At 47.6% G+C, this 27,955-nt stretch overlaps 1 protein-coding gene across 5 annotated transcripts in view; it reads right to left on the reverse strand.

Moving 5' to 3' along the window:
• Positions 1-27,955, reverse strand: part of LOC147438553 (anthranilate phosphoribosyltransferase, chloroplastic-like) — a 144,388-nt gene that overhangs the window by 82,806 nt on the left and 33,627 nt on the right. For 4 of the 5 annotated variants that reach the window (XM_086484134.1, XM_086484136.1, XM_086484133.1 and 1 more), the window contains exon 1: positions 25,774-26,060. The exons of the other annotated variant lie outside the window; for it this stretch is intronic. In XM_086484134.1, the coding sequence (XP_086340260.1) occupies positions 25,774-25,837 (64 nt within the window). In that variant the 5' untranslated portion in view covers positions 25,838-26,060. Of the gene's footprint in view, positions 1-25,773; positions 26,061-27,955 lie in introns of those variants that run through there. 5 annotated transcript variants of the gene reach the window in all.

Genomic DNA, 27,955 nt, shown 5'->3' on the forward strand with positions numbered 1-27,955 from the left:
AATAAAAAGCCTCTTGAATTTCAGCCATTTAACTGGCGCAGTCTTGCTTAGTAGAAGCGTGGACCACCAAGTTCAAGCATTCCCCTTAAAGTCAGAGGCAACTCTCCGAATCTTAGAGTGCTCTGAGTAGCGCCCTCCCGCGAAATCCATGTCAAATTCTTGTACAAAAGACAAAGCCTTCCAAGCATCTCTATAACCAGAAAAAGTGTCAAATTTAATTGACTGTCCACCTTCCTTAAACTCTCGTACTTTCTTGCTTTTTGTCTTCCAGAAAGTCATACTGGTTGGCTTTATAAAAATTCTTCTTCTGTGCATAAAAGATGTTATCATCAGAGTCCGAACTATCTGAAGACGAGTCCTCTGTAGAACTGTCAGTCATCACGGTGCGAGATTAGACTTCTTTGCCTTTTTCTTGCCCTTTCCGAAGCGTTGCTTTTTGCTTTGCTTTTTGCCTTTTCTGTCTTCTTCGCTCGAGTCAGATGAGCTAGAAGAACTGTCAGAAGAAGAAGAAGAAGAAGAAGAATTAGGCACTCCTTCGAATCGAACACGCTTCTTCTGTTTCTTTGCCTTTTTAAAAGTAGACTGACAACCCAAATAACCCTGGAAGTCAGTGCCTTTCTTCTGCTTTTTGTCGTGCTTTTTAGCTTTGTTCTGCGCGTCAAAAAGCTGAGCAATTCAGGCATCAACCACCTCTTCTAATTCTTTCTCTGTATACTTCTTGGGAGTAGGAGGTTTCTTGAGAGCGGGTTTGCGGGGTCGTTTTGTGGTCTTCTGCCACTGCGTGTGTACCTCCTCGAAAGAAGTCGTGCTCATATATTTTGCCAATTTCGGGTCCTTGGTAAAATTAAGCATCATCTTTGCTGCATCGCCGATCAATTGTTGACGCTCCATCTCTTGATGCCGCCTGAGTAGGCCGAGGCGGGGGCCCCGGGCCGTCTCGTCGCGTGAATCTTCGTTGTGATCCCTTCCCACATCTCTGGATGCAGAGAGAGTCGACTGATCTTTGCCTGAAGGTGCCGCAGAAAAAAAAAAGTAGGGATCAGATTTCCCGTAGAAGAGAAATCGGCCGTGCTTTGATACCATTGTAACAGACTTGGGCACTCCAAGTCAAGAATCTACCGCGACAGTACCAATAATTCTCTTCAAACAGTTCACAGTTCACAATTGATTCGACACTGGCCCGGCGGAGTTCTGTGCCTAGAGATATTGGCCCCAAAGACTGGCGGCCCTTTCGGTATTTCTTTTTGTATTAAGCTGAGTTCAAAGTGCAAGAGTGCGGGCAGGCGCTCACACTCAAACTCTGCGTCCAGATGCTCTGAGCTTTGAGGCCCTGCCTGTTTATTTAAAGAGTACAAGGGATGCCAAAAGCAGAGCCCCAAAAGCTTCCCATAAAAAGCTGCCCTTAAAAATAAAGCAAAGAGCTTCTTTCTCTCTCTCTCTAACTTGCGTAAAATAAAGCAAAGGACATTGTGTAGAATAAAAAAGCCAGCCTTTGCGTCGTACAATTCTGCCGTTAGCCTGTCCGTACGTTGCTGCCACGTCAGCTCTGCCAGCGCATTCTGCGGCGGAATTTCCGGACTAGCCACGTCACTGCCTGCCACCGCCAGCATCACTGGGACTGTTGTGTGCGTGTGTGTACTAGGCACGCCACGTCACAATTTGTGACACCCACTTCTCAGAGGATCTGGACGCAGAGTCTGAGAGTGAGACCCCTCCCACTCTCTTGTACTTTGAACACAGATTAATACAAAAATAAATACCGAAAGGGGCGACAGTCTTTGGGGCCAATATCTCTAGGCACGGAACTCCGCCGGGCCATGTCGAATATATTGTGAACTGTGAACTGTTTTGAAGTGAAACTCTGCTGTGTTGCGGTAGAATCTTGACTTGAGTGTCCAAGTCTGTTACAATGGTATCAGAGCGCGGCCGATTTCTCTTCTACCGGGAAATCCTATCCTTTTCTCGCGACAGTTATGGATTCAAACAGAGATCAGTCGACTTCCTCTGCATCTGGGGATGCAAAAAGAGATCATGAAGAAGATTCTCACGAGGAGTATGGCCCGCCTCGGCCTACTCAGGCGGAGATTGAAGAGATGAAGCGTCGACAATTGGTTGACGATGCGACAAAGATGATGATCAACATTGTGAAGGATCCCAAATTTGCAAAAAATTTTACGCAAACATCCTTCGACGAAGTGCACTCTCAATGGCGGAAGGCCATAGAACCACCCCTCAAACCGGCACTCAAGAAACCTCCTACTAGGAGGATGTTTACAGAGCAAGAATTAGAAGAGGTGGTTGATACACGGATTACCCAACTTTTTGACTCAACCAACAAAGCCAAAAAGCATGACAAAATACAGAAGAAAGGAACTGACTTCCCGGGTTATTTGGGTCTTCAATCTGCTTTTGCTTTGGCAAGAAAGCAGAAAAAGCGTGTCAGATAAGAAAGAGTATCCAGTTCTTCTTCTTCTTCTTCTTCTTCTTCTTCTTCTTCTTCTTCTTCTTCTTCTGACAGTTCTTCTAGCTCTTCTGACTCGAGCAAGAAGACAGCAAAGGGAAACAGCGAAGCAAAAAGAAAAGCTTCGGAAAGGGCAAGAAAAAGGCAAAGAAGCGTAAGTTTCGCCCAGTTTCTGACAGTTCTACAAAGGACACGTCTTCAGACAATTCGGACTCCGATCATCACAGATTTTATGCAAAGAAGAAGAATTTCTATCAAGCCAACCAGTATGACTTTCTGGAGGATAAAAGCAAGAAAGTTCGAGAATGTAAAAAAGGGGGACAGTCAATTAAATTTGACACTTTTTCTGGATTCCGCAATGCTTCGAGGGATTTGACCTTCATATAGCAGTTTGATATAGCTTCCTCCGGAGGACATTACTCAGAGTACTCCAAGATTCGGAGGGCTACCTCTTACTTCAAGGGAAATGCTTGAACATGGTGGTCCACTCTTCTATTGAACAAGAATGCGCCACTTAAATGGCTGAAATTTAAAAGGCTTTTTATTTCTTCTTGGTTGACTCGAGAGTACGAACGCGACATATGAACTGCTTGGAACCATCTCTGGATGACCAAGAAAGATACCTTGGACGCATATTGCGAGAGATTTTGGAGCTCTTTTCTACTCGCTTCTTCATTTAAGAAGATCTCGTTTAAAGAGCAGATTGAGTGGTTTAGCTGCGGACTTTCTACCGAGATCCGAAATCACTGCTTCGAGCAAAAGTCAGATTCTATTCAAGAACTGATGAGTCATGCGAAACGGGGCTTTGCCATACACTCAGGCAGTTTGACTTACCCCACAGATGAGATCATGACGCTGAAAACCGAGCAGACTTCTAAAAATGAAAGTAGAAAGAAGAAGAGCCCCCAAGATCACAAAGATAAGGATGCACGACCCCGGCTCACTCCGCGGGAGAGAGCCAACTACATCAAAGAGGGGAAGTGTTTTGGATGCGGGGAACAAAGACATATCTCCGCGAAGTGCCTTAAAAAGGCAGAGAAAGAACAAGATGAAGAAACGCCAGAGAGTTCAAAAGCAGCTGAGGAACGTGGACAGAAAGGCAAGATGAAAGCAGGACTCGTTCTAGATTGCATGGGTACTGACCCAAGCACGATTGATGAGAGTACAGAAATTTGTCGAGCTTGGGGCAAAGTGAAAGATCAAGAAGCCTTGATTTTCTTTGATAGAGGAGCCAAGGCCAACTTCATTTCACCAGAATTGGCGGCGTGGCTCGAGATTACATACGATCAGATGGGACCACTAGCAGAGGCAGTTCTAGCGGCACCCGACAAGGACGTGCCATTACATCTGTCATTGGCAAACTTCGGTTGCATTGTCAGGAGTATTTGGGGCACGAGGACTTCTACATAATGCCCTTGGAAGATTGTGATGTCCTCCTAAGAATTCCCTGGTACCATAAGAACAACGCCGTGGTCGACTATCTGGCGAGAAAAGCGACTTTGACTACAGAAAAGGGCCGAACCATTGTACTTGATGTGAAACTTAAGGGCGAGTCTGTCCCTATTATATCGGCTTCGGTCGTTTCACAATTAATGAAATCCAGTCTGTTTGTTTACTCGATCTTTTTGAAAGAGTTGAATGATGATCATAGGACAAATATGTATGATCTAGAAAAAAGAACGCCAAGATTTTCTCCACACTCATGCCGATTGCTTTTCTGAGCGCCTGCCAGGCGAGTTACCACCAGCTCGTCCTGAGGATCATACCATTGATCTGATACTTGAAGCACACCACCAAACCGGCCACCTTACCGTGTGAGCCGAGCTCAGAATGAAGAGATTATCAACCAAGTGAAAGACCTTTAGAAAAAGGGTCTTATCGAGCCGAGCACTTCACCTTACTGCTCTCCGGTGTTGTTGGTTTTGAAAAAAGACGGATCTTGGAGAATGTGCATTGACTATAGAGCTCTCAACAAAATCACCATCAAGAACAGATTTCCGATTCCAAGGATCGATGATATTTTTTTTTTCCGAGAAAGAGATCCTTCTATTAGTTAATGAAAGCTGCCCATAGGGCTACATCCACCTCTGCAAGAGAGGGCTACAACAAACATGATGGGGAGACTCTCCCAATGAAAAAACAGCATATATACAATGGGGCTAAATCAAGAGATGGGAGGAGGGAAAAGCCACACAGGTGGACAGTAGTGCCATCTGAGCACCCCCTGGACCATGGAGTAAAACGGCCCAGGGCGCCAGAGACGAAGGAAAGCCTCGCGGCGCTCCCGCATGCGGTCGGAGCTGCCCTGTAGTCCCTCAAGCTGTCCTCTGAGAGTATGGATCAGCTCTAGCCAAAAGTCACGAACAGTCTCTGCTGGTGGTACAAGGCGAGCCTCAAAGATGCGGAAACAACGGGCCCGCCAGATGAACCAGAGAGCTAGGCCGCTGATGAGCTCCCAACACTCCTCTCTCTCACTGCTCCACTCCTGTGGAGTAAGGTCTGTAGCAGGCTGGAGTGTAGGTCGACCCCCCTGTATCACTATCATCCTGCTGGTGGAAGATAGCTCAAACTGAAGTGCCGGGCCCGTGAGGGTGGACCAAGCCGCCGCCCCCCAAGTGTACTGTTGAGCCGTGGAGAGGGCAGGCATCAGCCGAAGAACTCGTAGCCACACCTGTTGGGCCGAGGGACAGTCCCAAAGACAGTGTCGTTGACTCTCCACCAACTGGTCACAGGCTGTACATGCGGCCGAGAGACCACAATGTACAAGCCAGCTCCCTACTGCTGTGGCTCTGTGTGCAACCAACCACTGGAACAAGGTGACGCGCCTCGGCTGTCTGGAGTCCCACAGCCTCTGCCAAAAAGCTGCCAAGAACTCAACAGTGAGACCCTCCTCCTGCCAATGACGTGCTGCAGCGGGGCGGGCCTCTCTCTGTGCTGCAAGTATATGACGTCCAAGCCGAACAGTGTACTGAAAGAAAGGGACTCCTGGGCGGTCTACAGAAGAGAATGGGTCCCTCCATAGCCACTCACCAGGATCCCACTGTACTCGTGCCAGTGGACAGCACTCCCAAGCCCATAGCCTCCAGTGTCCTGTCTCAAGAGCTGCTGGGTCAAGGTCTATGACGCAAGTCCTCCCACAGATGCCCACAACTCGGATCCTCTGGAAACAACACTCTGCTACCTGCGGGGCCTCTACTGCAACTCTCTGTAAACGTCCCCCACCCTGAAGCTCGAAGAACAGGGCTGGGACAGTCTCTGAGCAAGCCCTGATTGAAATGAGAACCTCTAGTCGTGTGAAGGCTCCCATCCACCGGGGTGCTACTGGCTCGAGAGGCGTGAACCAATCAGCTGGAACTGACTCTGAGATGTCCTGACACATGCTCTGAACCCCTCTCATGCCCTGTAGCTGGACAACCTGCACCTCCTCTGACAAACCTGTGAACTCTAGCCAGTCACCTAGAGAGCGCGCTGGACCTGCTGCCATGGGACCCCAAGAAACATGAGGCCTACTCCCAACCAAGTGGCCTCTCTGAGTGCTAACCATGGGGTTCCAGACGAGGGGCTGCCGTAGGCGCTCCTCCGTGCACGTCGGCTGTCGCTGCTCTAGGCCACGCCGCAATAGCTCCCAAGACCGAAGCAAACTCACAGCGAATCGGTCCTCCAGTCTCTTGCTCAAACCAACTCGGCGCAACTCTGTAAAGATCCATCTGGTCGAAGGTTGCCAAGGGCCTCCTGCCTGAGGCACCCTGGCACGAAGCCTCTGCAACAAGAACTCCTTCCAGGGCTCCTCGCCTGGAAGAAGTCCTCTGACGACGAACTTCCCAAGAAGGGCTCTGCTCTGCTGTGCTGGATCAATGATCCCAAGCCCTCCCTGAGAACAAGGAAGTGTGATGACCGACCAAGCCACCTTGGCTCGGGCAATCTGAGTGTCGCAAGACCAGACCAAAGGAAGTTCCTGATCAGCCTCTCTACCTGGCTGATACAAGAACTCGAGAAGATCCAGCAAGAAGTGATGTACCACATAGTCGCCAACAACACCTGGTTGGCAACTACTACTCTACCAGCCAGCGAAAGTCGTGCTGAGCTCCAATGTAACAGCTTTCTCCTGATGGACAGGAGAAGAGGAGCAATCTGCTGCTCGGGGGACAAATCCAAACCAACCTGACAACCCAAGTACCGAACTGCAGTCCCTGGAGGAATCCACCTGAAACCCTCTCCTGGCATCCAATCTGGCACAGGAGCACTACCAACTGAGAAAGCCACTGTCTTTCTCCAGTTGATGAGTGCGCCCGATGCACAGCAGAAGGTCTCCAAAGACTGCCCACATCTGTGTTAATTGGCCTCCTGGCCCTCTAAGTACAAGGCTGAGTCGTCGGCAAACTCAGCGTCCAGAAGCTCATCTCCCCGTATAGGGAGTGCTAAGCCCCTCAAACCAACCTGCTGTGACACCAAAAATCTGCTCATCGCCTCCACATAGAACAGAAAGAGAAAGGGGGCAAGAGGACAACCCTGTCTGACCGATCGTGTGAGCATGAAGCGCTCACCTCTACCTCCTGCCAAAAGCACCTGACTGTGGGCCTGTCTGTACAAAGCTGACACCCCTCTGATCCAAGCCTCTGAGAAGCCCATCCTACGTAACGTGCCCTCTAGAAAGTGCCAATCAACTCTGTCGTATGCCTTCTCAAAGTCGAGAAGAAGAATCACAAGGTCCTCCCCACGGAGCCGTGCAAGGGCAGAAGCCTCCCAAAAAGTGAAGATGTTGTCAAGGATACTGCGTTCCTTGACAAAACCTGTCTGAGTCCCATGTATAAGGCTCTCCAAGAGTGGCTGAATCCTCAAACTCAGCGCCTTGGCAAGAATTTTGTAGGCTGAGTTGAGAATGGTGATGGGACGCCACTGTCGAATCTCATCCAAGGAGCCACCCTCCTTTGGAATGAGGTAAATCAGGCCCTCACTCATGCTATCCGGCATCACTCCTGTGTGCAGAATGTACTGAAAGGCACTACAAAGATCTGGGCCAAGCAAGTCCCAGTACTCCAAGAAGAAGCTGGGAGTCAGCCCATCCTCACCTGGACAGCTACCACGAGGGAGGGCCCTAAGAGCCGTGTGCAGCTCCTCAAGCTGAAGAGGTAACTCAAGCCTCTGCCGCATCTCCTCAGTCACAAGACAAGGCATCTGTGCCCAAACCTGCTCCCTGCATGCATCCTGTCTCTCTGACTCTGGCTCAGCCGACAGTAGCTCACGGTAAAAGTCAGTAGCAACTGCACGCATATCCTCTGGCTCGCAAACAACTGACCCATCGGGTCTCCTCAACTGATTGACCTTGGCATGCAAGTGCCGAGGTCCCACTGTCTCAAAAAAAACACCTGTCACTCTGTCACCCACCTGAGTCCACTGAGATGCATGCCGGTGGAAGGCAAACTCATGGCGCCTCTCCTCTGTGCAAGCAAGCTCCTGTCGAGCCTGCTGAAGCTGCTCCTCCAACCATGGACTGTCTGGATGCTGCTCCTGCATCCTCTGTAGTGAAGCAATGCCTCGTCTGAGACGCTGCTCCTCCTCTCTCGCTGCAGCCCGTCGAGCCAAAGACTCCTGGAGAAAGAAGTGGCTGAGCTGAGCTAGGCCTGAGGCCACTCTGTCTGCAGGTGGAGCCTGGCTGTCCATGCCCTCTGTCCATAGAGCCTCGACCCTCTCTCTGAGTGCTGAGTCCAACAAGACCCGCTCTGGGATGCGAAGCATTGTGCTCCCACTCCTCTGTCTGTCTGCCACTGTGAGGATCACTGGTGCATGGTCCGAGAAGGATGTCCCTGCCAGGATGCCCACTGATCCCCCCAAGTCACTGAAGTGGTCACTAGTGTAGAAGCGATCTATGCGCGATAGATTCACTCCTCCCACTCGGCGGTCCGATCTAGAGAAGGTAAGACTCTCTGGAGGCCTCACAAAGCCAGAATGCTGCCATGTATCCGAGACCCTCAACGTCATACAAAAACTCTCCCAAGCTGCTAACTCGACTCCATGCACAGTAGCATGGCTGCCTCCGATTCTGTCAGAAGGGTCCTCCAACATGTTGAAGTCCCCTCCTACACACCACTGGTCAACCTGTGGCAAAGACTCAACAATCTGTGACCAAAACTCTGCACGAGCACTCGCCACATTGGGCGCATAAATGTTCAGGAAACCCACAAGGCTACCCTGAACCTGCATAGTAATCCACTGAGCCCTGCCTGGTACAATAATCCCTCTGCCCACAATGGCCTGCTGTAATGAGTCCGCAATAGTCATACATACCCCACCCTGGATGCCTCCAGGTCCAAAAGCAGCTGACCAAAAGGTATCATATCATCCACGCAAAATCTGACCACATCGCCGAATGCGGCTCTCAGACAAATGGTGCTCCTGAAGCATAAGGAGATCAATCTCTTCTCCCACAAGGCATCGCTGAAGCTCCTGACGCAATCGGCCCCGCTGTCGCTGAAACTGGGGCCCACCGAGTCCCTGCACGTTCCACGAGACGATCCTCATGGGGAGCGAGAGAGAACAGATGCTGCCGCAGCAGCAAGACGGGCTATCTTCGAGGCTGGCTTGGATGGGGAGTAATCCACATCCGAGCGTCCTCTAGATAGGCGAGACTGCAGTGAGTGCCTGGTCCAAGCCCAAGTAGAGCGAGCCGTGCGTAAAGCAACCTCCTCTGTCCAGGAGTCCTCATGAATGAATACATAGCAAGGCAAACACTGCGTATCAGCAAAAAAGTACACCACAATGTGTCTACATCCTGTTGAATCTGGGGGTGTCACCGCAAACTTGGCCAGTGGCCACAAAGTCTGCAGTAGATCTGTAACGCCAAGTTCTCCCATGTGGTGAGAGAACTCGAGAACCTGTGTATGCAACCATCCCACCACTGAGTCGAGGGACCACTCTGTCTCAGTCCTGCCACAGAGGGGGAAGGAGAAACCAACTGCTGAGTCCAAGGCCTCTGTCCCCTTAGCGGCGAGGAACAAAGCGTGGACTCTGAAGCAGGCTGCCTTGTGGTCTGCTGCGGAATCGCCAAGAAAACGAGTAAACCCGTAATCGAAGAGATCCCAGCGGCGTCGAAGGTCAAAGCTCATCAAACCACGAGGGATAGCTGCAAGAGGAGATGTCTGAATCTACAGTGGGGGCCGCAAGAAGGGCTGACCCTCTCTCGCTAGGCGACTCGTGGCAAAGGCGCTGCCAAGAGATCTCCTGGCCGCCGGCAAGGGTCCAGTCTCCAGAGCCGACTGTGGTACTGAAGCAGGAGGAGGGGGAGAAGGGGCTGGGGGGGGCGGGGGAGAGGAGAAGCGGGGTGGGGCGGCAGAGACATGGGGGGGGTGAGGTGGGGAGTGAGCGGTAGCAGAGGGCGGGGGAGGGCATGAGGAGGAGGAGGGGAGATCGGAAGGCGGAGCGGCTGGCGAGGGTGAAGCGGAGGTGGAGGCTGGCGTAGGGGGCTCCTCCTGCTCAAGAGGACCAAAGCGGTTCCCCGTGGGAACCCACTGCTGCTGAGTAGGCACCTGGGGGCCACTCTGAGTGCCAGGCTGTCGCTGTGGCCCCTGGCGTCGACGGCCACGGGCCTGCTGCCACCCCTCCTCTGCTGGAGCCCCAGGCTCGGAGGGTGGCGCTGGATCTGTGCTCTGCGTCGCTGGCTGTGGCTGCGGCCCAGCCTTGGCAGGCTGGGGCTGAGGCTGCGGTGCGGGTCGTGGTCTCCTCCGTGGACAGGCCTTCGCTAGGTGGCCCATCTGTCTGCAAATGAAACACTGGTTCGGGAGACCCGAGTACTCCACACTCTGTCTAAACCAACCCCCACTCACCCGAGGCAGAAGGATGACCTTCGGGAGCGTGTGGGTATCTCTGACCAAAACTCGAACTGAAGGGATGCCAGCCGCCTTGGCAGCTACTGAAGCTGCCGTACGAGGTGTCTCCAGGACAATTCCGATGGCGGAGCCAATCCTGGAGAGAATTGGAAGGTACTCCCTCCGTAAACCCGTAAAGCAGACTGATATGGGGATGTCCGCCTCCTCTACTAGCACATCCGAAGACGGGTCAAAACCATGTCGCCACTGTCGAAAGTGGGCGCGTGCTGCTCGGATGGCCAATGGACTCATAGCTATGACCTTGGAGGCCATCTCGGAAGTCTCGAACTCAATCTGGTAGTACCCCCGTCCGAGAATCTGGACATCCAAGATCTTGCCCACCTCTGCGAGGAGGCGGGCCTGGAGAAGATCTCGCAGCTCTCCTCTGTTGGGACGAGTGCCGAGAACCTTGCAGATGACAAAAGTCGCCTGCAAGCGTTCTACCTCTGTGGCAAGGCTCGCTTGCTCTGCCGGCGTAAGAGCAAGTCGAATGGTGGGCTCAGCGGGGTCGGGCGAGGGGGCTTCAGGCGAGTCCCTCTGAGGTGGAGCTGGAGCCTCCATCTGTGTCTACTGCTGAGTCGAAGAAGCGGGCGATGAAGAAAATCTGCGAACGAGTACGCCAAGCACTTGTCCGAAGAGAAAGCGTTGCCGAGCCAGGTGCAGAAAAACCTTCGGGAGCAAAGAGGGGGGGGGGGGGGGGGGGGGGGGATGGGGGGACGGCGAGGGCGAAGTGGGCAGCCGGGAATGTGCGGGTGCACAAGCGGCAGCGAGCGGGGGGGTGGGGTGGGGATGGCAACGCGAGAGGAGGGTAGCGGGCAGCCTTTGGGGCAGCGCGAGAACAGGGGGGGGTAGCGGGCGGGCGGCAGCGCGCAGGGGCAGTGGGGGGGGGGGGGGGGGGGGGGGGGGGGGGGGGGGGAGGGTTAGCACGCAGGGGCAGCGCGTGGTGGGGGGGGGGGGGGGGGGGGGGGGGGGGGGGGGGGGGGGGTAGCGATGGCGCAGCAAGGGGGGGGCGAGCAGCAGTAGCGAGCGTCGTGTTACCGATGCCCATCAGAAGCATTTTAAGGATCGATGATATTCTAGACCGACTACAGGGATCCTCTTGTTTCAGCACGATCGATTTGAAGAGCGGATATCATCAGATCTGAATCGTGCCAGGAGATGTCTACAAGGCAGCTTTTCGAACAACCTTCGGTTTATTCGAATTTTTGGTGATGCCTTTTGGGCTTACCAATGCTCCAGCGACCTTTAACCGAATGATGGACAGGATTTTCAGAGAGTACAGATCTTTTGTGGGCACTTTTTTTTATGACATTATTGTCTTCTCCAAGGATGAGGCAGAACATAGAGAACATCTGCTACAGGTCTTTCAAGCATTACGAGATCACAAGTTGGTGATTAGTGCAAAGAAAAGTAAATTTTTCCTACCCGAGATACACTTTTTGGGACACACTGTCTTAACAGCAGGAGTGCAGATGGACCCGGCCAAGATAGAGACTATCCATGATTGGCCCGATCTGAAGAATGTCCATGAAGTTCGAAACTTCTTGGGCTTATGTTCTTACTACCAGCGGTTCATTAGAAAGTTTGCAGAGATTGCTTCACCTTTGCATATCTTGACACAGAAAGGAGTCCCTTTCTCGTGGGGACCCACAGAGGTGACTTCCTTTCAGACTTTGAAAGAGAAATTGACTACAGGACCAGTTTTGACTTTGCCGGATTTGCGGAAGTCATTTGAAGTATATTGTGATGCTTTTGCTCGTAGTCTGGGTGCGGTCTTAATGCAAGAAGGCGATGTCATTGCCTATGAGAGCCGATTGTTTTCAAGGCCGGAATTGACAGCACAGATATATGAGAAAGAGCTTTTGGCGGTTATCCATGCTCTTACTCAATGGCGACATTATCTACTCAGAGCCGATTTTACGGTCTTCTCATATCACCAGAGTTTACGCTACTTCTTGTCACAGAAGCAGCTATCAGAAAAGCAGATGCAGTGGGCGAACATCTTGTCAGAGTTTCACTTCCAGATTGTCCATGTGCAGGGACAGAAGAACTTGGTGGCAGATGCTTTGTCTCGGAAGCCATTGGTTTTGGCTATTTCCGTGATACATCATAGGAGCTTCGAGGATATGGTCGATCGGTATGCGACAGATACAGATTTTGCAGATATTTTCACTCCGATACGAAATGGGGAGGTAGTAGCGGGATATTCCATTCGGGATGGCTACTTGATGAAGAAAACCATGTTGTGCATTACACAGCCATTAAGGAAAAAATTCTAACCGAATGCCACTTTCCACCTTTTATAAGTCACCGTGGCATTGCTACCACCTTGAAAGGTGTGGAGAGATACTTCTTTTGGCCGAGACTCAAGAAGGACGTGGACGATTTTGTACGCAGTTGCTTGGTATGCCAGAACGTCAAGTTTGGCATGCATAAAGCACAGGGATTGTTACAGCCTTTACCCATACCCACAAGCAGTTGGGAAAGTATTGCAATGGATTTCATTTTTTATCTCCCGAGAATACAAAGTGGTCACGATGGTATGTTGACTATTATTGACAAATTTAGCAAGGAAGCTCATTTTATTCCGATGAAGAAAACAGTCTAGCCGAATCACTTAGCGAGACTGTTTGTGGCCCAGCTCTTCAGATTACATGGCATGCGTGAGACGATTGTCTCCGACAGAGACCCACATTCACGAGTTCGTTTTGGAAGGCTATTTGAGAGAACATTGGCACGCGGTTGCAGTTCTCGTTATCGTTCCACCCGTAGACTGACAGGCAAACAGAGATTGCTAATTCAGTGGTACTAGATTTATTGAAGTCCTACATCTCGGATCAGAAGACTCAGTGGGAAAAGTATTTACCTTTGGTGAAATTTGCCTACAATAACACGATACACTCTTCGACGAGGAAGGCGCCATTTGAAATTATTGAAGGTGCTATGAAGGTTCCACCCTTCCTAAGCACGAAAGATAAGATTTTTGAAGCCGGCCAGTATACACAGGACTTGGACACTGCTTTTGCCAAGGTCCGCCAAGGTCCGTGTAGAAATCTCAAGAAAGACACAAAAAGGCAGCAGATCAACATCGTCACGATTTGAAATTAAAGGAGGACGATTGGGTGCTCTTACGTTTGGAGAAGGCATGTCTGAGAAAGAAAAAGGGAAAGGAGCGGCTCTTTCCAAAGCTTCGCATGAGATACTATGGACCTTTCCAGATAAAAGAAAAGATAAATGATGTCTCATTTAGACTAAAGCTGTCCGATACTTGGAGAATTCACAATGCTATTCATGTGAGTCTCTTGAAGCCTTTTAAAGGCGATGTGCCCGATGATGGGGAGCCAGGTGAGCAACCCGAAGTGGAGGAAAGCGAGTAGACACTCGTTTTCGAACAACGGATATTGGCACATAAAGATAGAAAGATAAAAGGTAAAGCAATAAGGCGGTTCTTGTTTAAATTCAAGAACTATCCCGCATTGGATACGAAGTGGATGGAGCAGGAGGACCTGGCAGATACTCCTTTGATTGTGAACCTTTACCTTGAAGCATTTGGTTTAGCATAGTCTATTCCAAAATTGAACCCTGAACTTAGCAGGGCGGAATTTGGTGCAGTGGGTATGCACAAGAGGGGAGTCGCCCCACTCCTTTGTCAACAGATTGCACCGATTTTTGATACTAAAGTCACTGATGTCTCTTTTGAGTTTCACGGATTCTGTGAGCTGACAGTATTCTGTTGTATGACTTTATGAATTGGAATTCCCGATAATATGATACTGATTTGTTCTTGACTTGTCTAAGTGCAAGAACTGATAGACGAAATGACTGCAGCATTTCGGTCTGAAAGATCTCGATAGACGCGATTGCAATAAGGATTAGTTAATCGGGCATCTATGAGGTCCCGAGTGGATCTAGATGTGATTGCTAAATCTGTTGTCGATTAATCATGGTCTGAATCCGAATGAATTTTGAATGTGATTTGTCATGTGATGTCCTGTGATGTCCTATGATGTGACTATCAATTGGTACATGTGCTGGATGTATATTCCTAGTGCATCGGTACTAACAGTCAGTGTTTGCTAAGACAGTTTATTACAATGCTTTCAAGAGGGGGGTATGTCACAAACTGGTGACGTGGCATTGCCCCAAATACATACACTGACGTGGACCCGCAATATGCGCTGATATGCTGACGTGGCATACCGTACAGACTTCCGAAAATTTCACCACAAAGTGGCACAATGTACGGAGATCCCGCTTTTTGCGGAGCTGATGATGTGGCAAAACGTACGGAATTCCTGATTTTTGCGCTGGCTGAAAATTGGCAGCTTTAGGGAATAGTTGCTTTATTTTTGAAGGCTTTTCACTTACTGCTTTTGGGGCTCTCCTTTTGGGCATCCCTTGTAACCAATAAATAAGTGGCTTGGGCTCCCACTTCTTAGAGCATATGGACTCAGAGTCTGAGAGTGAGACCCCTCTGACTCTCTTGTACTTTGAACACAGATTAATACAAAATGACATACCGAAAAGGGCGCGAGTCTTTCGGGCCAATATCTCTAGGCACGGAACTCCGCCAAGCCATGTCGAATCAATTGTGAATTTTGAATTGTTTTCAAGTAAATCTCTGCTGTGTTGCGGTAGAATCTTGACTTGGAGTGTCCAAGTTTGTTACAGTGCCCGATGATGGGGAGCCAGATGAGCGACCCGAAGTGGAGGAAAGCGAGGAGATACTCGTTCTAGAACAGATATTGGCACACAAGGATAGAAAGATTAAAGGTAAAGCGATTAGGCGGTTCTTGGTTAAATTCAAAAACTATCCTGCATTCAATGCGAAGTGGATGGAGGAGGAGGACCTTGCAGATACTCCTCAAATTTTGGAACTTTACCTTGAAGCATTCGGTTTAGCATAGTCTACTCCGATAGAACCCTTGGGTGAATCTAGTGCTAGTGCAACGGGCTTGCACAAGAGGGGAGTCGCTCCGCTCCTTTGTCAACAGATTACCCCGATTTTGATATAGAGTCATTGATGTCCCTTTGGGTTTTCGGGATACTACTGGGCTGACAGTATTCTGCCGTATGACTTGGAATTCCCGAAAATGATACTGATTGATTTGTACTTGACTTGTTTGAGTGCAAGAACTGAAAGACGAAAAGACTGCAGCATTTTGGTCTCATAAATATCTATAGACATGATTGCAATAAGGATTAGTTAATCGAGCATCTATGAGGTCCCGACTGGATCTAGATGCGAGTATTAAATACGTTACCGATTAATCATGGTCTAAGATTTGGAATGAATTTGAATGTAATTTGTCATGTGATGTCTTGGAATGTCCGCTGATGTGACTGTCGATTTGGTACATGTGCTAGATGTGTTGTGTCTAGTGCGTCGGTACTAATAGTAAGTGTCTACTAAGACAGTTTATGGCCTCTGTCTGTTTTGCAGGCGTAATCGAGGGCCATTACAATTCTTTCAAGAGGGGGGTATATCACAAACTAGTGATGTGGCTTGCCCCCAGACATACACTCACACACCCTATTGGGTGAAATGCGCCGACAGGCTGACGTGGCAGCCAAAAAAAAATCAGCCGCAAAACGTGATGACATGCTGACGTGGTAGGTTGTACGGAGAGCAAGACAAACGCTCCGCTTTTTGCATTGACAGGCTCTGCGGAATTCCGGAAATTACGCTCGCAAGCTTTTGGCACTATGCTTTACTTTTTTAGAAGCTTTTGGATTACAGTTGCTTTTAAGTTTAAGAGCTTTTGAGCGTGAGATTTTGAGGCTCTGCTTTTGGGCATCCCTTGTAACAATAGATATTTTTTGTTGGGCCCTCATTACTGTGAGCATCTGCACGCAGAGTCTAAGTGTGAGTCCCAGCAGACTTCCTTGTACTTTGCACCAAGATTAATATAAAGCACCAAGCTCTGCTTTTGGCATCCCTTGTAAGAATAAAAGGACCCTTAGTGGCCTCACTCTTCAGAGCATCTGGACGCGGAGTCAGAGAGCAGAGGACCCCTCGGGTATTGTACTTTGCTCAAGCATTAATATAAAAGAAATACCGAAAAGGGCGCCAATCTTTGGGGCCAATCTCTCTGGGCACGGAACTACGCCGAGCTATGTCGACCACATTGAAATGTGATTTTGAAGCTGTTAAGTATTTTAAGTGATTTACTTGTGTATAGTGTCGGAATCTCTGCTTGGGGTGCCCAAGGCTGTGACAGAGTTCATGTTTAGGGACCCTCTGTGGGTCAAGATGGATGGAGGTATGGAGAGGCCCTTGGTATCTATGATCTCTCAGCTGATTAGAGCAAAGGCCTCCCTGCCCCACGAGATCATTAGATCGGAGTTACCAACCCCCCCATGAAGAGAGAGGCGCTTACCTAATCAGTCTCCTTTATGCACACCTAATGGGATAATGTCACAAATGGGTGACATGGCATGTCTGTCAGCAGAGCACACACACACCCTCCGCGGTAGCAGAGCATCAACATATGCCCCCGATGAAGTGCCAAGAGCCACCTACACCCCTAGCAAGTCTACAAATCCCTTTTCAAAGGAGTATGACGCTACCTCACATTCTACCCGACCACAGACATTCAACAACCAAAACCAAGCAGCAACTTAGCCATCATTGCAGGCATTGTTTCGATAGAGTGCAACATTGGAGCAATACCAAAATCGAGATGGTTATCAAGCTGCACGAGGGCTAAGGGATTTGCAAGAACCACCACTCTATTCACGGTATCAAGGAGAGAGTAAGCCAAAGACTCAAGGGTCAATAGAGCCTGGAAGACCACCCATAGAACGAGTTCGAAGAGATGAACCATCTCTTGCAAGAACTGTTAGAAATTATGGCTTAGGAGCACCACTGGGAGAGGAACCAACCTACTACAGAAGACCAGAGGAGGTATATCGATTACGACGTGGAGATCCAATAATGAGATTTGTAGACCATCGTAGAATTAGACCTTCTCAAGTGCAAAAATGGGTAAACAAGAAATACACAGGAAACAGAGATCCAAGAGATCATGTAGCAGTCTTTGTGCGTGTAATTAGAGCTAAAGAGGTGTTAGACTTCCCTACCCAATTTGCAGGGTTTGGACTAACCCTAGAGGATTACACTGCTACTTGGTTTGACTCTGTGGAGCGTAGAGACTTTGAGTCTATGGAGGAAGTGTTTGACGAGTTTATCGAGGAATTCTCACAAAGGGAGATAGCTTATAATACCGTCTCACAAATCCATAAATCAAACAGAAAGACGGAGAATCTGTGCAAAAGGCAGCCCTAAGACTAAAAAGATATGTTAAGTTCTGCCCTGTGGAAGAACTGCCAGCTCAGTCCAGACTTATGCTTGTATTTATCCAAGGACTAAGGAATGCAGATCTCCAGAAGGACTTACATATGAAGAGGAGCACGACGTTGAATGAGTTAACTAAGGAGGCTCTTTACCTTGTGGACAATTGTGCGGTCTACAAAGAGGGTGAGTTGAAGGATCTTGACGACCATTCATCTTCACAACAAAGCGGAAGCAAGTCTTCTAAGACAGCACCGAAAGGGGAAGTAGCTGTAAACCAGGAGCAGCTTGTAGAGGAAGTGCTAAAAAAGATTAACTTGTACACCAAACCCCAGGCTAAACAGCCCATGTGGTGTGCTATTGAACAAAAATGGACAAACCATGGGACAGAGGAATGTTATTATAACAAGGGATATGTAAGAGAGAGACCTTACGCTCCCCAAGCTCAGGTAACTTCTCCTCAAGTTCCACCGATGCCTAGGTATCAAGCAGGCAACCTACCAGGACCTGTAGGTGTAGAAAGACCACAACCAGTGTTGGGGCAACAACCACCCCTACCAGAATTACGACCAGTCGGTATAAGATACACACGAACAGTAACCGAATCAGAAGAGAAGGCTTTGGTGCCTATGCATGCATATTATGAAGATCCCAATGGATATGCGGCAAATCCTGTCTATTATCCACCGGAAGAACCCTCGACACCAGAACCATGGAGCATGATAGGAAATACAGGACCACTAACAGCTGCACAGGCAAGAGGAGAAGGAAGATATAGCTTAGATAAACGAACATTGTTGTTCATAGCCAACGGAGGCATGGGCGGACAGAGACATGCATACCAACAAAGAGGAGCTCAAGGAGCACCTCAACAACCCAAGGGACACACCAACAATAACCGAATCAGAAGAGAAAGCTTTGGTGCCTATGCATGCATATTATGAAGATCCCAATGGATATGCGGTAAATCCTGTCTATTATCCACTGGAAGAACCTTCGACACCAGAAGCATGGAGCATGATAGGAAATACAGGACCACCAACAGCTGCACAGGCAGCAGGAGAAGGAAGATATAGCTTAGATGAACGAACATTGTTATTCATAGCCAACGGAGGCATGGGCGAACAGAGACATGCATACCAACAAAGAGGAGCTCAAGGAGCACCTCAACAACCCAAGGGACACACACACCCTCCGCGGTAGCAGAGGATTCCAGAAAGCCATGTGTAAGTCCCGACCCCGGACCACTCCTTCATACATTGCGCATAGAGCGCTTCCGTCTTCATCGCTCTTTCTTACAGGGCATAAAGCCATTAGAAATCCCAGATTACACATGGGTTTTGGTGAGGAATCTAACAGAGATGACACCTCTCAGTGGGAAGGCAAAGAAAAGTTGAAGATCCGGCACGGGAATTGAAGAAAAGAATGAAGATTTGGGCAAATTTTTTTCGGACAAGTTTGCCAAAAAAAGAGTACAAACGTCAGATGCAGATTGGCATATGTGTGAACAGATTGATTAAGTACTCCAAGGACCCAAGATTGGTGATACACCTGAAGAATTACCAGATTGATAAGATTTACTCGAGACGGCATATGGCCATTGCTTCTCCTCTCAGGTAGGGAGTAAAGCCGAAAAAACAGACGAGTGCAGAAAAGAAGAACCTGTACTCGCTGAAAGACATGGACAAGCGAATCAAAAAAAAAAAAAAGCAAAGCTTCGGAAAGGGCAAGAAAAAGACAAAGAAGCCTAGATTTCGCCCAGTTTTTGACAGTTCTACCGAGGACTCGTCCTCAAATACTTCGGACTTCGACAATCACATGTTTTATGCAAAGAAGAAACATTTTTATAAAGCCAACCAATATGACTTCCTCGAAGATAAAAGCAAGAAAGTAAAAGAATTTAAAGAAGGTGGACACTCGATTTAAATCCTTTCTGAGATGCTCGAACATGGTGGTTCACTCTTCTACAAAGAAAGGAAGCTCCGGTTAAATGGTTGAAAGGCTTTTTATTTCTTCTTGGCTGACTCGGGAGTACGAAAGAGATATACGAACTACTTGGAATCATGTTCGGATGACCAAGGGAGATTCTTTGGACGCTTATTGCGAGAGATTTTGGAACTCTTTTCTACCAGCCTCTTCATTTACGAAGGTCTTGTTTAAGGAACAGATTGAGCGGTTTTGTTCCTTCAGAGATCCGATATCACTGCTTAGAGCAAAAGTCAGATTCCATTCAGAAACTGATGAGTCATGCGAAACGGGGTTTCGCCATTCATTCACGCAATTTGACCTACCCCACACATGAAATCATGACGCAAAGGACCGAACAAACTTCGAACAATGAAAGTAGAAAGAGAAAGAGTTCCTAGAAAAGAAAAAAAAGGATGCAGGACCCAAGCTTACTCTTCGAGCGAGAGCTAACTACATCAAAGAAGGGAAATGCTTTGGATGCGGGGAAACCGGGCATATCTCCGCGAAGTGCCCTAAAAAGGCACCGAAAGAACAGAACGACAAAGATGAAGACAGGCCTGAGGGTTCAAAAGCTGCAGAGGAATGTGGCAGAAAAGGCAAATGAAAGCAGAAATGGTACCACATTATGTGGGGCCCGAACCGAATTAGATGAACGAAAGTACAAAACTTTGCCGCATTTAGGCAAAGTGAAAGATCAGGAAACCCTCATTTTCTTTGATGAAGGAGACAAGGCAAACTTCGTTTCACTTGAATTGGCGTCTCGATTTGCAATTACGGCGGACAGGCTGAGGCGACAGGCGAAGGTAGTTCTAGCGGCACCCGGACGGGATGATGCCATTACACTAATCATTGGCAAACTTCGTTTGCAGTGTTAGGAGTATTTAGGGCACGAGGACTTCTACATAATGCCCTTGGGAGGTTGTGACGTCCTCCTCGAAATCCCTTGGTACCATACGAACAATGCCGTGGTGGACTCTCGGGCAAAGAAAGCAACTTTGACAAATGAAGGGCACAGAGAGTGTACTTGATGAAATTCAGCTTCTTTCCTAGATTTTCTGGAGAGAACTGAATCATGATTGAAGGTCGAATATGTTTTGACCTAAAAAAAAAGAATGCCAAGATTTTCTCCACGCTCATGCCGATTGCTTTTCTGAGGGCCTGCTCGGCGAGTTGCCACCAACTCGTCCTGAGGATCATACCATTGATCTAATACCTAGAAGCACACCATCGAAACGGCCACCTTACCGTGTGAGCCGAGCTCGAGCTCAGAATGAAGAAATTATGAACCAAGTGAAAGACCTCTTAGAAAAGGGTCTTATACAGCCGAGTACTTCACCTTACTCCTCTCCGGTGTTGTTGGTTTTGAAGAAAGACGGATCTTGGAGAATGTGCATTGACTATAGAGCTCTCAACAAAATCACCATCAAGAACAGATTTCCAATTCCTAGGATCAATGATATTCTTGACCGACTACAAGGATCTTCTTGTTTCAGCAAGATCGATTTGAAGAGTGGATATCATCAAATCCGAATCGCGTCGGGAGATGTCTATAAGACAGCTTTTCGGACGACTTTGGTTTATTTGAGTTTTTAGTGATGCCTTTTGGCCTAACCAATGCTCCACCAACATTTAACTAGATGATGGATAGGATTTTTCGAGAGTACAGACTATTTGTTGGCACTTTCTTTAACGACATCATTGTTTTCTCAATGGGAAAAGTGTTTACCTCTGGTAACACAATACACTCTTTGACGGGGAAGGCGCTATTTGAGATTATTGAATTTGCTACGAAGGTTCCACCCTTCCTTAGCATGAAAGATAAGATTTTCTTTTGAAGCCGAGCAGTTCACGAGAAACGTGGACTTGGTCTGAAAGGCTTTGGAGAAATCTCAGGAAAGACAGAAAAAGGCAGCAGATTGACATCGTCGCGATTTAAAATTAAAGAAGAACAATTGGGTACTCTTACGTTTTGAGAAGGCACGCCTAAGAAAGAAAAAGGGAAAGGAGCAGCTTTCTCCAAAGCTTAGCATGAGATGCTATGGACCTTTCCAGATTTCCGAAAAGATAAATGATGTCTATTTTCTACAAGATGATCTTCCACCCTGTCTCCCACCCGAGCGGCCGGAGGACCATCGCATCGAGCTTATGGAGGGGGCACAGCCAGTCAGTAAGGCTCCCTACCGTTTGAACAAGACACAGAAGGAACAATTAGAGCGACAACTCACAGAGTTGGTGGCCTGAGGATTCATACGTCCTAGTGTAAGTCCTTTTGTTGCTCCTATTTTGTTTGTTCGCAAGAAGGATGGTTCGTTTCGTTTGTGTGTTGATTACAGGGCTTGGAACAAGATGATCGTCAAAAACAAGTTTCCGATGTCTCGCATTGAGTATATCCTTGATAGGCTCAATGGGGCAAAGGTTTTCAGCAAGGTCGATCTCAAGAGTGGATACCATCAAGTACGGGTATTCAAAGGGGACATCTTCCAGACCGCTTTTCGCACCGAGCGAGGGCAATGAAAGTATGTCGTTATGCCTTTTGGATTGGCAGGTGCCGTGGTTACATTTAATCGTCTCATGGTAGGCTGTTTCGGCGATATGATCGGTGTATGTGTGTTCATCTTTTTGGATGATATTCTCATTTTTTCTGCATCGTGGGAACAACATGAGAGGGATGTCGAAAGGGTTCTAACCCGTTTGGATGAGTGTCAATTGTACATTGCACCTAAGAAGTCTGAATTTTTTCTTACTGAAGTTACTTATCTGGGTTATATCATTTCTGCAGAAGGCGTCAAGCTAGATCCCGCGAAGGTGGAACAGGTTCGTAATTGGGATTTGCCCAAAACTACATATGATGTGCGTTCTTTTCTTGGTTTATGTCAAGCATATAGTTCACACATAGAGAATTTTGCACGCATTGCCGCACCTATGACTGATGTGTTGAAAGGGGTAAAGACTCACCGTCAGCGCGTCGACTTGCCCGAAGCAACCATTGACGCTTTCACAGCTCTCAAGGTTGCGGTGACAGAAGCATCGTGTCTTATCCTTGCCTCTTGGGATGATTTCGCACCTATGACTGATGTGTTGAAAGGGGTAAAGACTCACCGTCAGCGCGTCGACTTGCTTGAAGCAGCCATTGACGCTTTCACAGCTCTCAAGGTTGCGGTGACAGAAGCATCGTGTCTTATCCTTGCCTCTTGGGATGATTCCTTTGAGATATGGACGGATGCGAGCAATCTTGCCATAGGCGCTGTGCTTCAACAGCATGGTCGTCCTGTAGCTTTCCATAGCCGGAAGCTCAATAATGCAGAAAAGAATTATTCAGTTTATGATAAAGAACTTTTGTCTGTCATTCACTCTCTTAAGCATTGGAAGCATTTCCTGTATGATAGAGAGTTTACAGTTCGCACAGATCATCAAGCCCTCAAGTGGCTCCAATCTATACCTAGTGCACATTGGAGTGATCGCCAAGCACGGTGGTCACAATTTTTTGAGCAATTTGGAGGTTTGATTGAGTATGTGCCTGGAAAAGCTAACCATGTTGTTGCAGATGCGTTGAGTCGCAAAGGACAGATTTTGGCTCTGGAGTCAAGGTCCACATTTTCTATTCAGGGTGTGTCTTTCGACAACATGAAGAATCAGTATGCGGATTCCGAGTTTGATAAGCATTGGTTGCGGGCTCTTACTTCCCAAGGGCCAAGCAACTATCTCATTCGTGATGGTTTGTTGTATTTTCGTCAACGTCTATGTGTGTTGCCCTCTCTCAAGCCAACCATATTGCATGATGCACATGATTCTCTCACGGGTGGGCACAGGGGAATGAACACCACTTTGGAAAAAATAGAAAGATTCTTATATTAGCCTAAAATGCAAAAGGAAGTGTTTCGTTATGTCACTCAATGACAGTGTACTATACGTCAAAAGGTAAAAGCTCCTCGGGGTAAGGAGCAAGGCCTCTTGCTTCCGCTGCCTATTCCCGATGGACCTTTTCAAGATACTTCCATGGATTTTGTTACTAACCTTCCACCCAGTTTGCATTCAAGGAATACTCAATGTTTGACAATTGTTGATCGTTTCAGCAAGTTTTGCATGTTGATTCCTTGTAAAGCCACAGTCACTGCAGAAGAAGTAGCACGGTTGTTCATTAAGCATTGACACCCCCTCTGTGGTTTGCCAAAATCCATTGTTTCAGATAGGGATGTTAAGTTCACGTCCAATTTTTGGTGCACACTCTTTGAAAAATTTTGCACTAAGTTAAATGTTTCATCGACTTTTCATCCACAGTCAAATGGTCAGACAGAGATTTACAATCAATTGGCTTTTGATGTTTTAAAGTCATATGTGCATGATCAGCACTCTCTGTGGAAGCTCTATCTCCCATTGATTCAGGCTATTTTGAATGATTCTTTTTCCTCTGCCATTGGTCCAACTTCGTATGAGGCAGCTTTTGGCCGTCCGTTCCAGTCACTTTTGACTCGCTCGGTCAGTCAAATGCCTGATGCCAATGTTGAAAGTTAGTCATTGGATGAGATTTCTAAGAGTGTGAAGCTTCGACTAAGCAAGGATCAGGAATCTTATTCACGGCAAGCTAATAAGCATCGTCAGGATGTTTCGATCAAGAAAGGGGATTGGGTGTATTTAAGAATCATGAAGCAATGTCTTAAACAAGTTGGAAAGAAGTGTCCCAAGTTGTCTTTTCGAATGTATGGTCCTTTTTCAGTCATTAAAAAGATAAATGAGGTTTCAATGAAATTGAAGTTGCCTAACTCGTGGTCAATGCACAACGTTTTCCATGTTTCTTGGTTGAAAGTGTTTCAGGGAACACCTCCAAAGGACATTTCGAAAGAAGAAGAACCGGAGATCATAGATGGAAGCTGAAGTCATAGAGCTGGAGCAAGTGTTGTTGCATCGGTTTCGACGTGGTTCGAAGAAGCAAGTAAGAGTTCAAGGATCGAGGAACCCACGAAGCAATGTCGGTCGACGAAGAGTTTTTCAAGGATTATCCAGATGTGTTGGTAGACTACGAGGAAGCCATGCAGCTCGGTACCAGTACCTCACTTTAAAAAGGAGGGGATGTCACGTGACACATCCAACCCTATGTGTCCGTGGACAAGCTACAGCATGACAAGGGTTCAGTCAGTCCAGTCAGTCTAGCTTAGGAAGTGTTCTGGCACTCTTGTGAGTCTGTTCGCAGATCGTGCATGCCCAGTCACTTAGATTAGATGCATATCCTCCGTTTGCACACAGCAGGATTATTAGCATTACCATCATAATCCATTAGAATCCAACAGGAGCATTTTCCAATGCATTAAACCATTTTCCCTATTTTTGACATTTTTTACTTATTATTTTTAATGACTTTTGTTGGGAACTGAGTAGGCAAAAATGGGTAAGTTAATATATAAGGTAACCAAGGTTAGCACTATTTGGCAGAAGAGAAGGAGAACACAGGCACAAGTGCAGCAGGTTCCCCCTCTCTCTCTCAAGCAAGACTTCCCCCTTGGTGTCGTTTCACCCACAATCTTCCCTGGCATTTTTCCCCATCAAGTCCAGCGTTTTACACACAATCCCCCTGGCGTTTTCAGCAGTAGCTTCATCGCCAATAGCCTCAGCTTGTACAATGTTTTCAGCCATGCCTGTGCAGCGTTTTTTCCAGCCCTCAGCACATATCGTTTTCTGCCAGCATATTCAGCGTGTGTCAGCCCCAACAGGCAGCGTTTTTCAGCAGCAGATCCTCAGCCATTGGACAGCATTAGCAGGGCGATTCCAAAGCCATAAGACAGCTTTACTTTCAGAAGCAGACAGGCCCAAAACAGCCAGCAAAGATCAGCGTTTTCATACACAGCCATTAGCGTTTTGGGGACCTAGCCGTCATGAAGAACTTCAGCCTTCAAGTCCACAACCGCAGGTAGCAAGTCGAGTCGTCGCCGTCGTCTCCACACATTGCATTATAGTTCCCAAGTTGCATCAGAGTTTTGTACGAGTTTGTGCAATCAATAGTAGACCACTCTCGCCATCGAGAGTGGGGCCTTACATACTCAAGCAATCTCACCCAATCAGGAATATTTTCAGTAATTGGCACATCACAATGGAACACAAATGCTCACATATGCATGTTACAAGATGTAACAGGCTTGGACACTCCAAGAGATTCAAAAGAAGTCAATCCCAAAAGCATCTGGTCCAAAAACTACCCCGATAAGCAGCCACCACAAATCGCAGAAATCCGTACAGCCTGCCACAAGCCCACACCATCATGACAACGTGATTCTCAAGTAGTCCATACAGCTCTGCCACGCCAACATTACTCGCGCAATTTAATTTTCCTTTGTCCCTGTGGCCCCTTCGGATGGGGTACCATAAGTTGGTTTCAACTTATAACTTATAGTCTTTCATTTTTCACTGTAATTTGTCCAGGTTGCCATGCCACATCATCACTTTGAGACATACCCCCCTCTTGAAAGAATTGTAATCGGCCTGATTACACCTGCAAAATCAAACATAAGCCAGAAACTAGTTCAGTAGACATTGACTCTAAGTACCGACGCACTAGACGACACAGATCCAGCACTTGCACAAAGACGACAGTCACACCACAAGCCCTCGACACCCCAACCCTTCAACTCTCAGACCAGGCTCACACACACCCAAGTCAAAGGGTGAAGGAAGCTTGAGAGAGAGAGAGAGAGAGAGAGAGAGAGAGAGAGAGAGAGAGAGAGAGAGAGAGAGAGAGAGAGAGGGTGGAGCTTGAGAAACAGAGATCGGGCACGCGAGAGAGAGAGAGAGAGAGAGAGGAGCTTGAGAAACAGAGATCGGTTGAGAGAGAGAGAGAGAGAGAGAGACGAGCTTGAGAAATAGAGATCAGGCGAGAGAGAGAGAGAGAGAGAGAGAGAGAGAGAGAGAGAGAGAGAGAGAGAGAGAGTGTGTGGAGCTTGAGAAAGAGAGAGAGAGAGAGAGAGAGAGAGAGAGAGAGAGAGAGAGAGGAGCTTGAGAAATAGAGATCGGGCAAGAGAGAGAGAGAGAGAGAGAGAGAGAGATAAAGAAAGATTTTATTTACGTCTTATGAAGCCAAAGAAAACTGGACTATGAGACAGATCCATGTACAAAAATGTGAATATCCTCTAGATATCTGGTATGTGCAAAATGACCGGGTAATAAGAGAATCCGGTGTAAAAGTGTAATGTGATAAGTGATCGGAGAATAACAAAGCATCCGATGTTTAAGGTCTCCGACCCCGAGCTAAAAGAACACCATTGTACCATGAAACAATCATAATGGAAAAAGTTACTATTTTTAGCAGTTTTCCAAATTATGTCGATGCCATGATGTTTAGAATGTTATAAAGCTTCCAAAAGTGAATTAAAATAGTTTTTGTAGAAAAATTCCAAAAATAGTAAGGTTTTGGTCACCCGACCCGTATAGTTTTAACTGTCTCGAAAAACTGCACCCGTACCCCGAATTTGAAAAAAATGCATTTTCAGACACCAGGGGCTGCTAAATATGGCAGGTACTCGGACAGATACACCTTAGTTAGAGCTTAGTATAGCAATTTACGGCATAAAATTCCGGCTCGTATGGCCCGTTTTAGCTTAAAACCAATTTTTCCTAAGGTTGTGCGGGAAGGCACCGGGGCTCGAGGCTGTGTGGGAACAGGTTCCAGGCCGCTTAGAGCTTGCTTTAGCAGCTAGGGGGTTCCCTCTCTTCTTCTGGGAGTTGTGGGAGAGTTTCCATGCTTGAGAGAGAGTGTGAGAGTCAGTTACACTAGCTAACTAGACACTTGGTAGGCAGGAAACTAGACTTGCCATGCATGATGTGAGAGCTCACTCAGATGCAGTTAGCAGCAGATTTTGATTTGCATTAGATTGGGAGCCTATATAAGAGTATGCTCACACACACACAAGCACACATATGCTCACACATCCACTCAGTACACACATACACCTACACACACCTTGGGGAGGTGCTGCCGACACACATAGTTTTTGGAGAAGAAGCAAAGGAGGGAAGTGCTGCCCGATTCTCGTCTTGAGAACTCCATTGGATCAAAAATTCGGGTGGATTTCAGCCCCTAATCACGGTAATTTTGATTTAATTTATGCTTTTTGTAAACCTCTTCATCATTCTCTTAATTTCTCATCTACTATGCTTAATCCTAGCTATAATTCCCAATAGCTGCTCTCTAATTCTCCATATCATTATTCTATCACATAATCATCATCCAATAGTTAATTATGCAGCCATTAATCTCTCCTAATCATAGATTAATGCATGATTAGTAAGCGGAAATCTCCCGCTAGTCGGCATAGTAATTAATTGTCAAGCCAGTAATGATAAGGATTTGGTTAGTTTCATTCTATTACCACACAATATTGGTGT

The sequence above is a fragment of the Adiantum capillus-veneris genome, chromosome 16, assembly GCF_014529385.1.
Source record: "Adiantum capillus-veneris isolate H3 chromosome 16, ASM1452938v2, whole genome shotgun sequence".
In the NCBI taxonomy this organism is placed as follows: Eukaryota; Viridiplantae; Streptophyta; class Polypodiopsida; order Polypodiales; family Pteridaceae; genus Adiantum; species Adiantum capillus-veneris.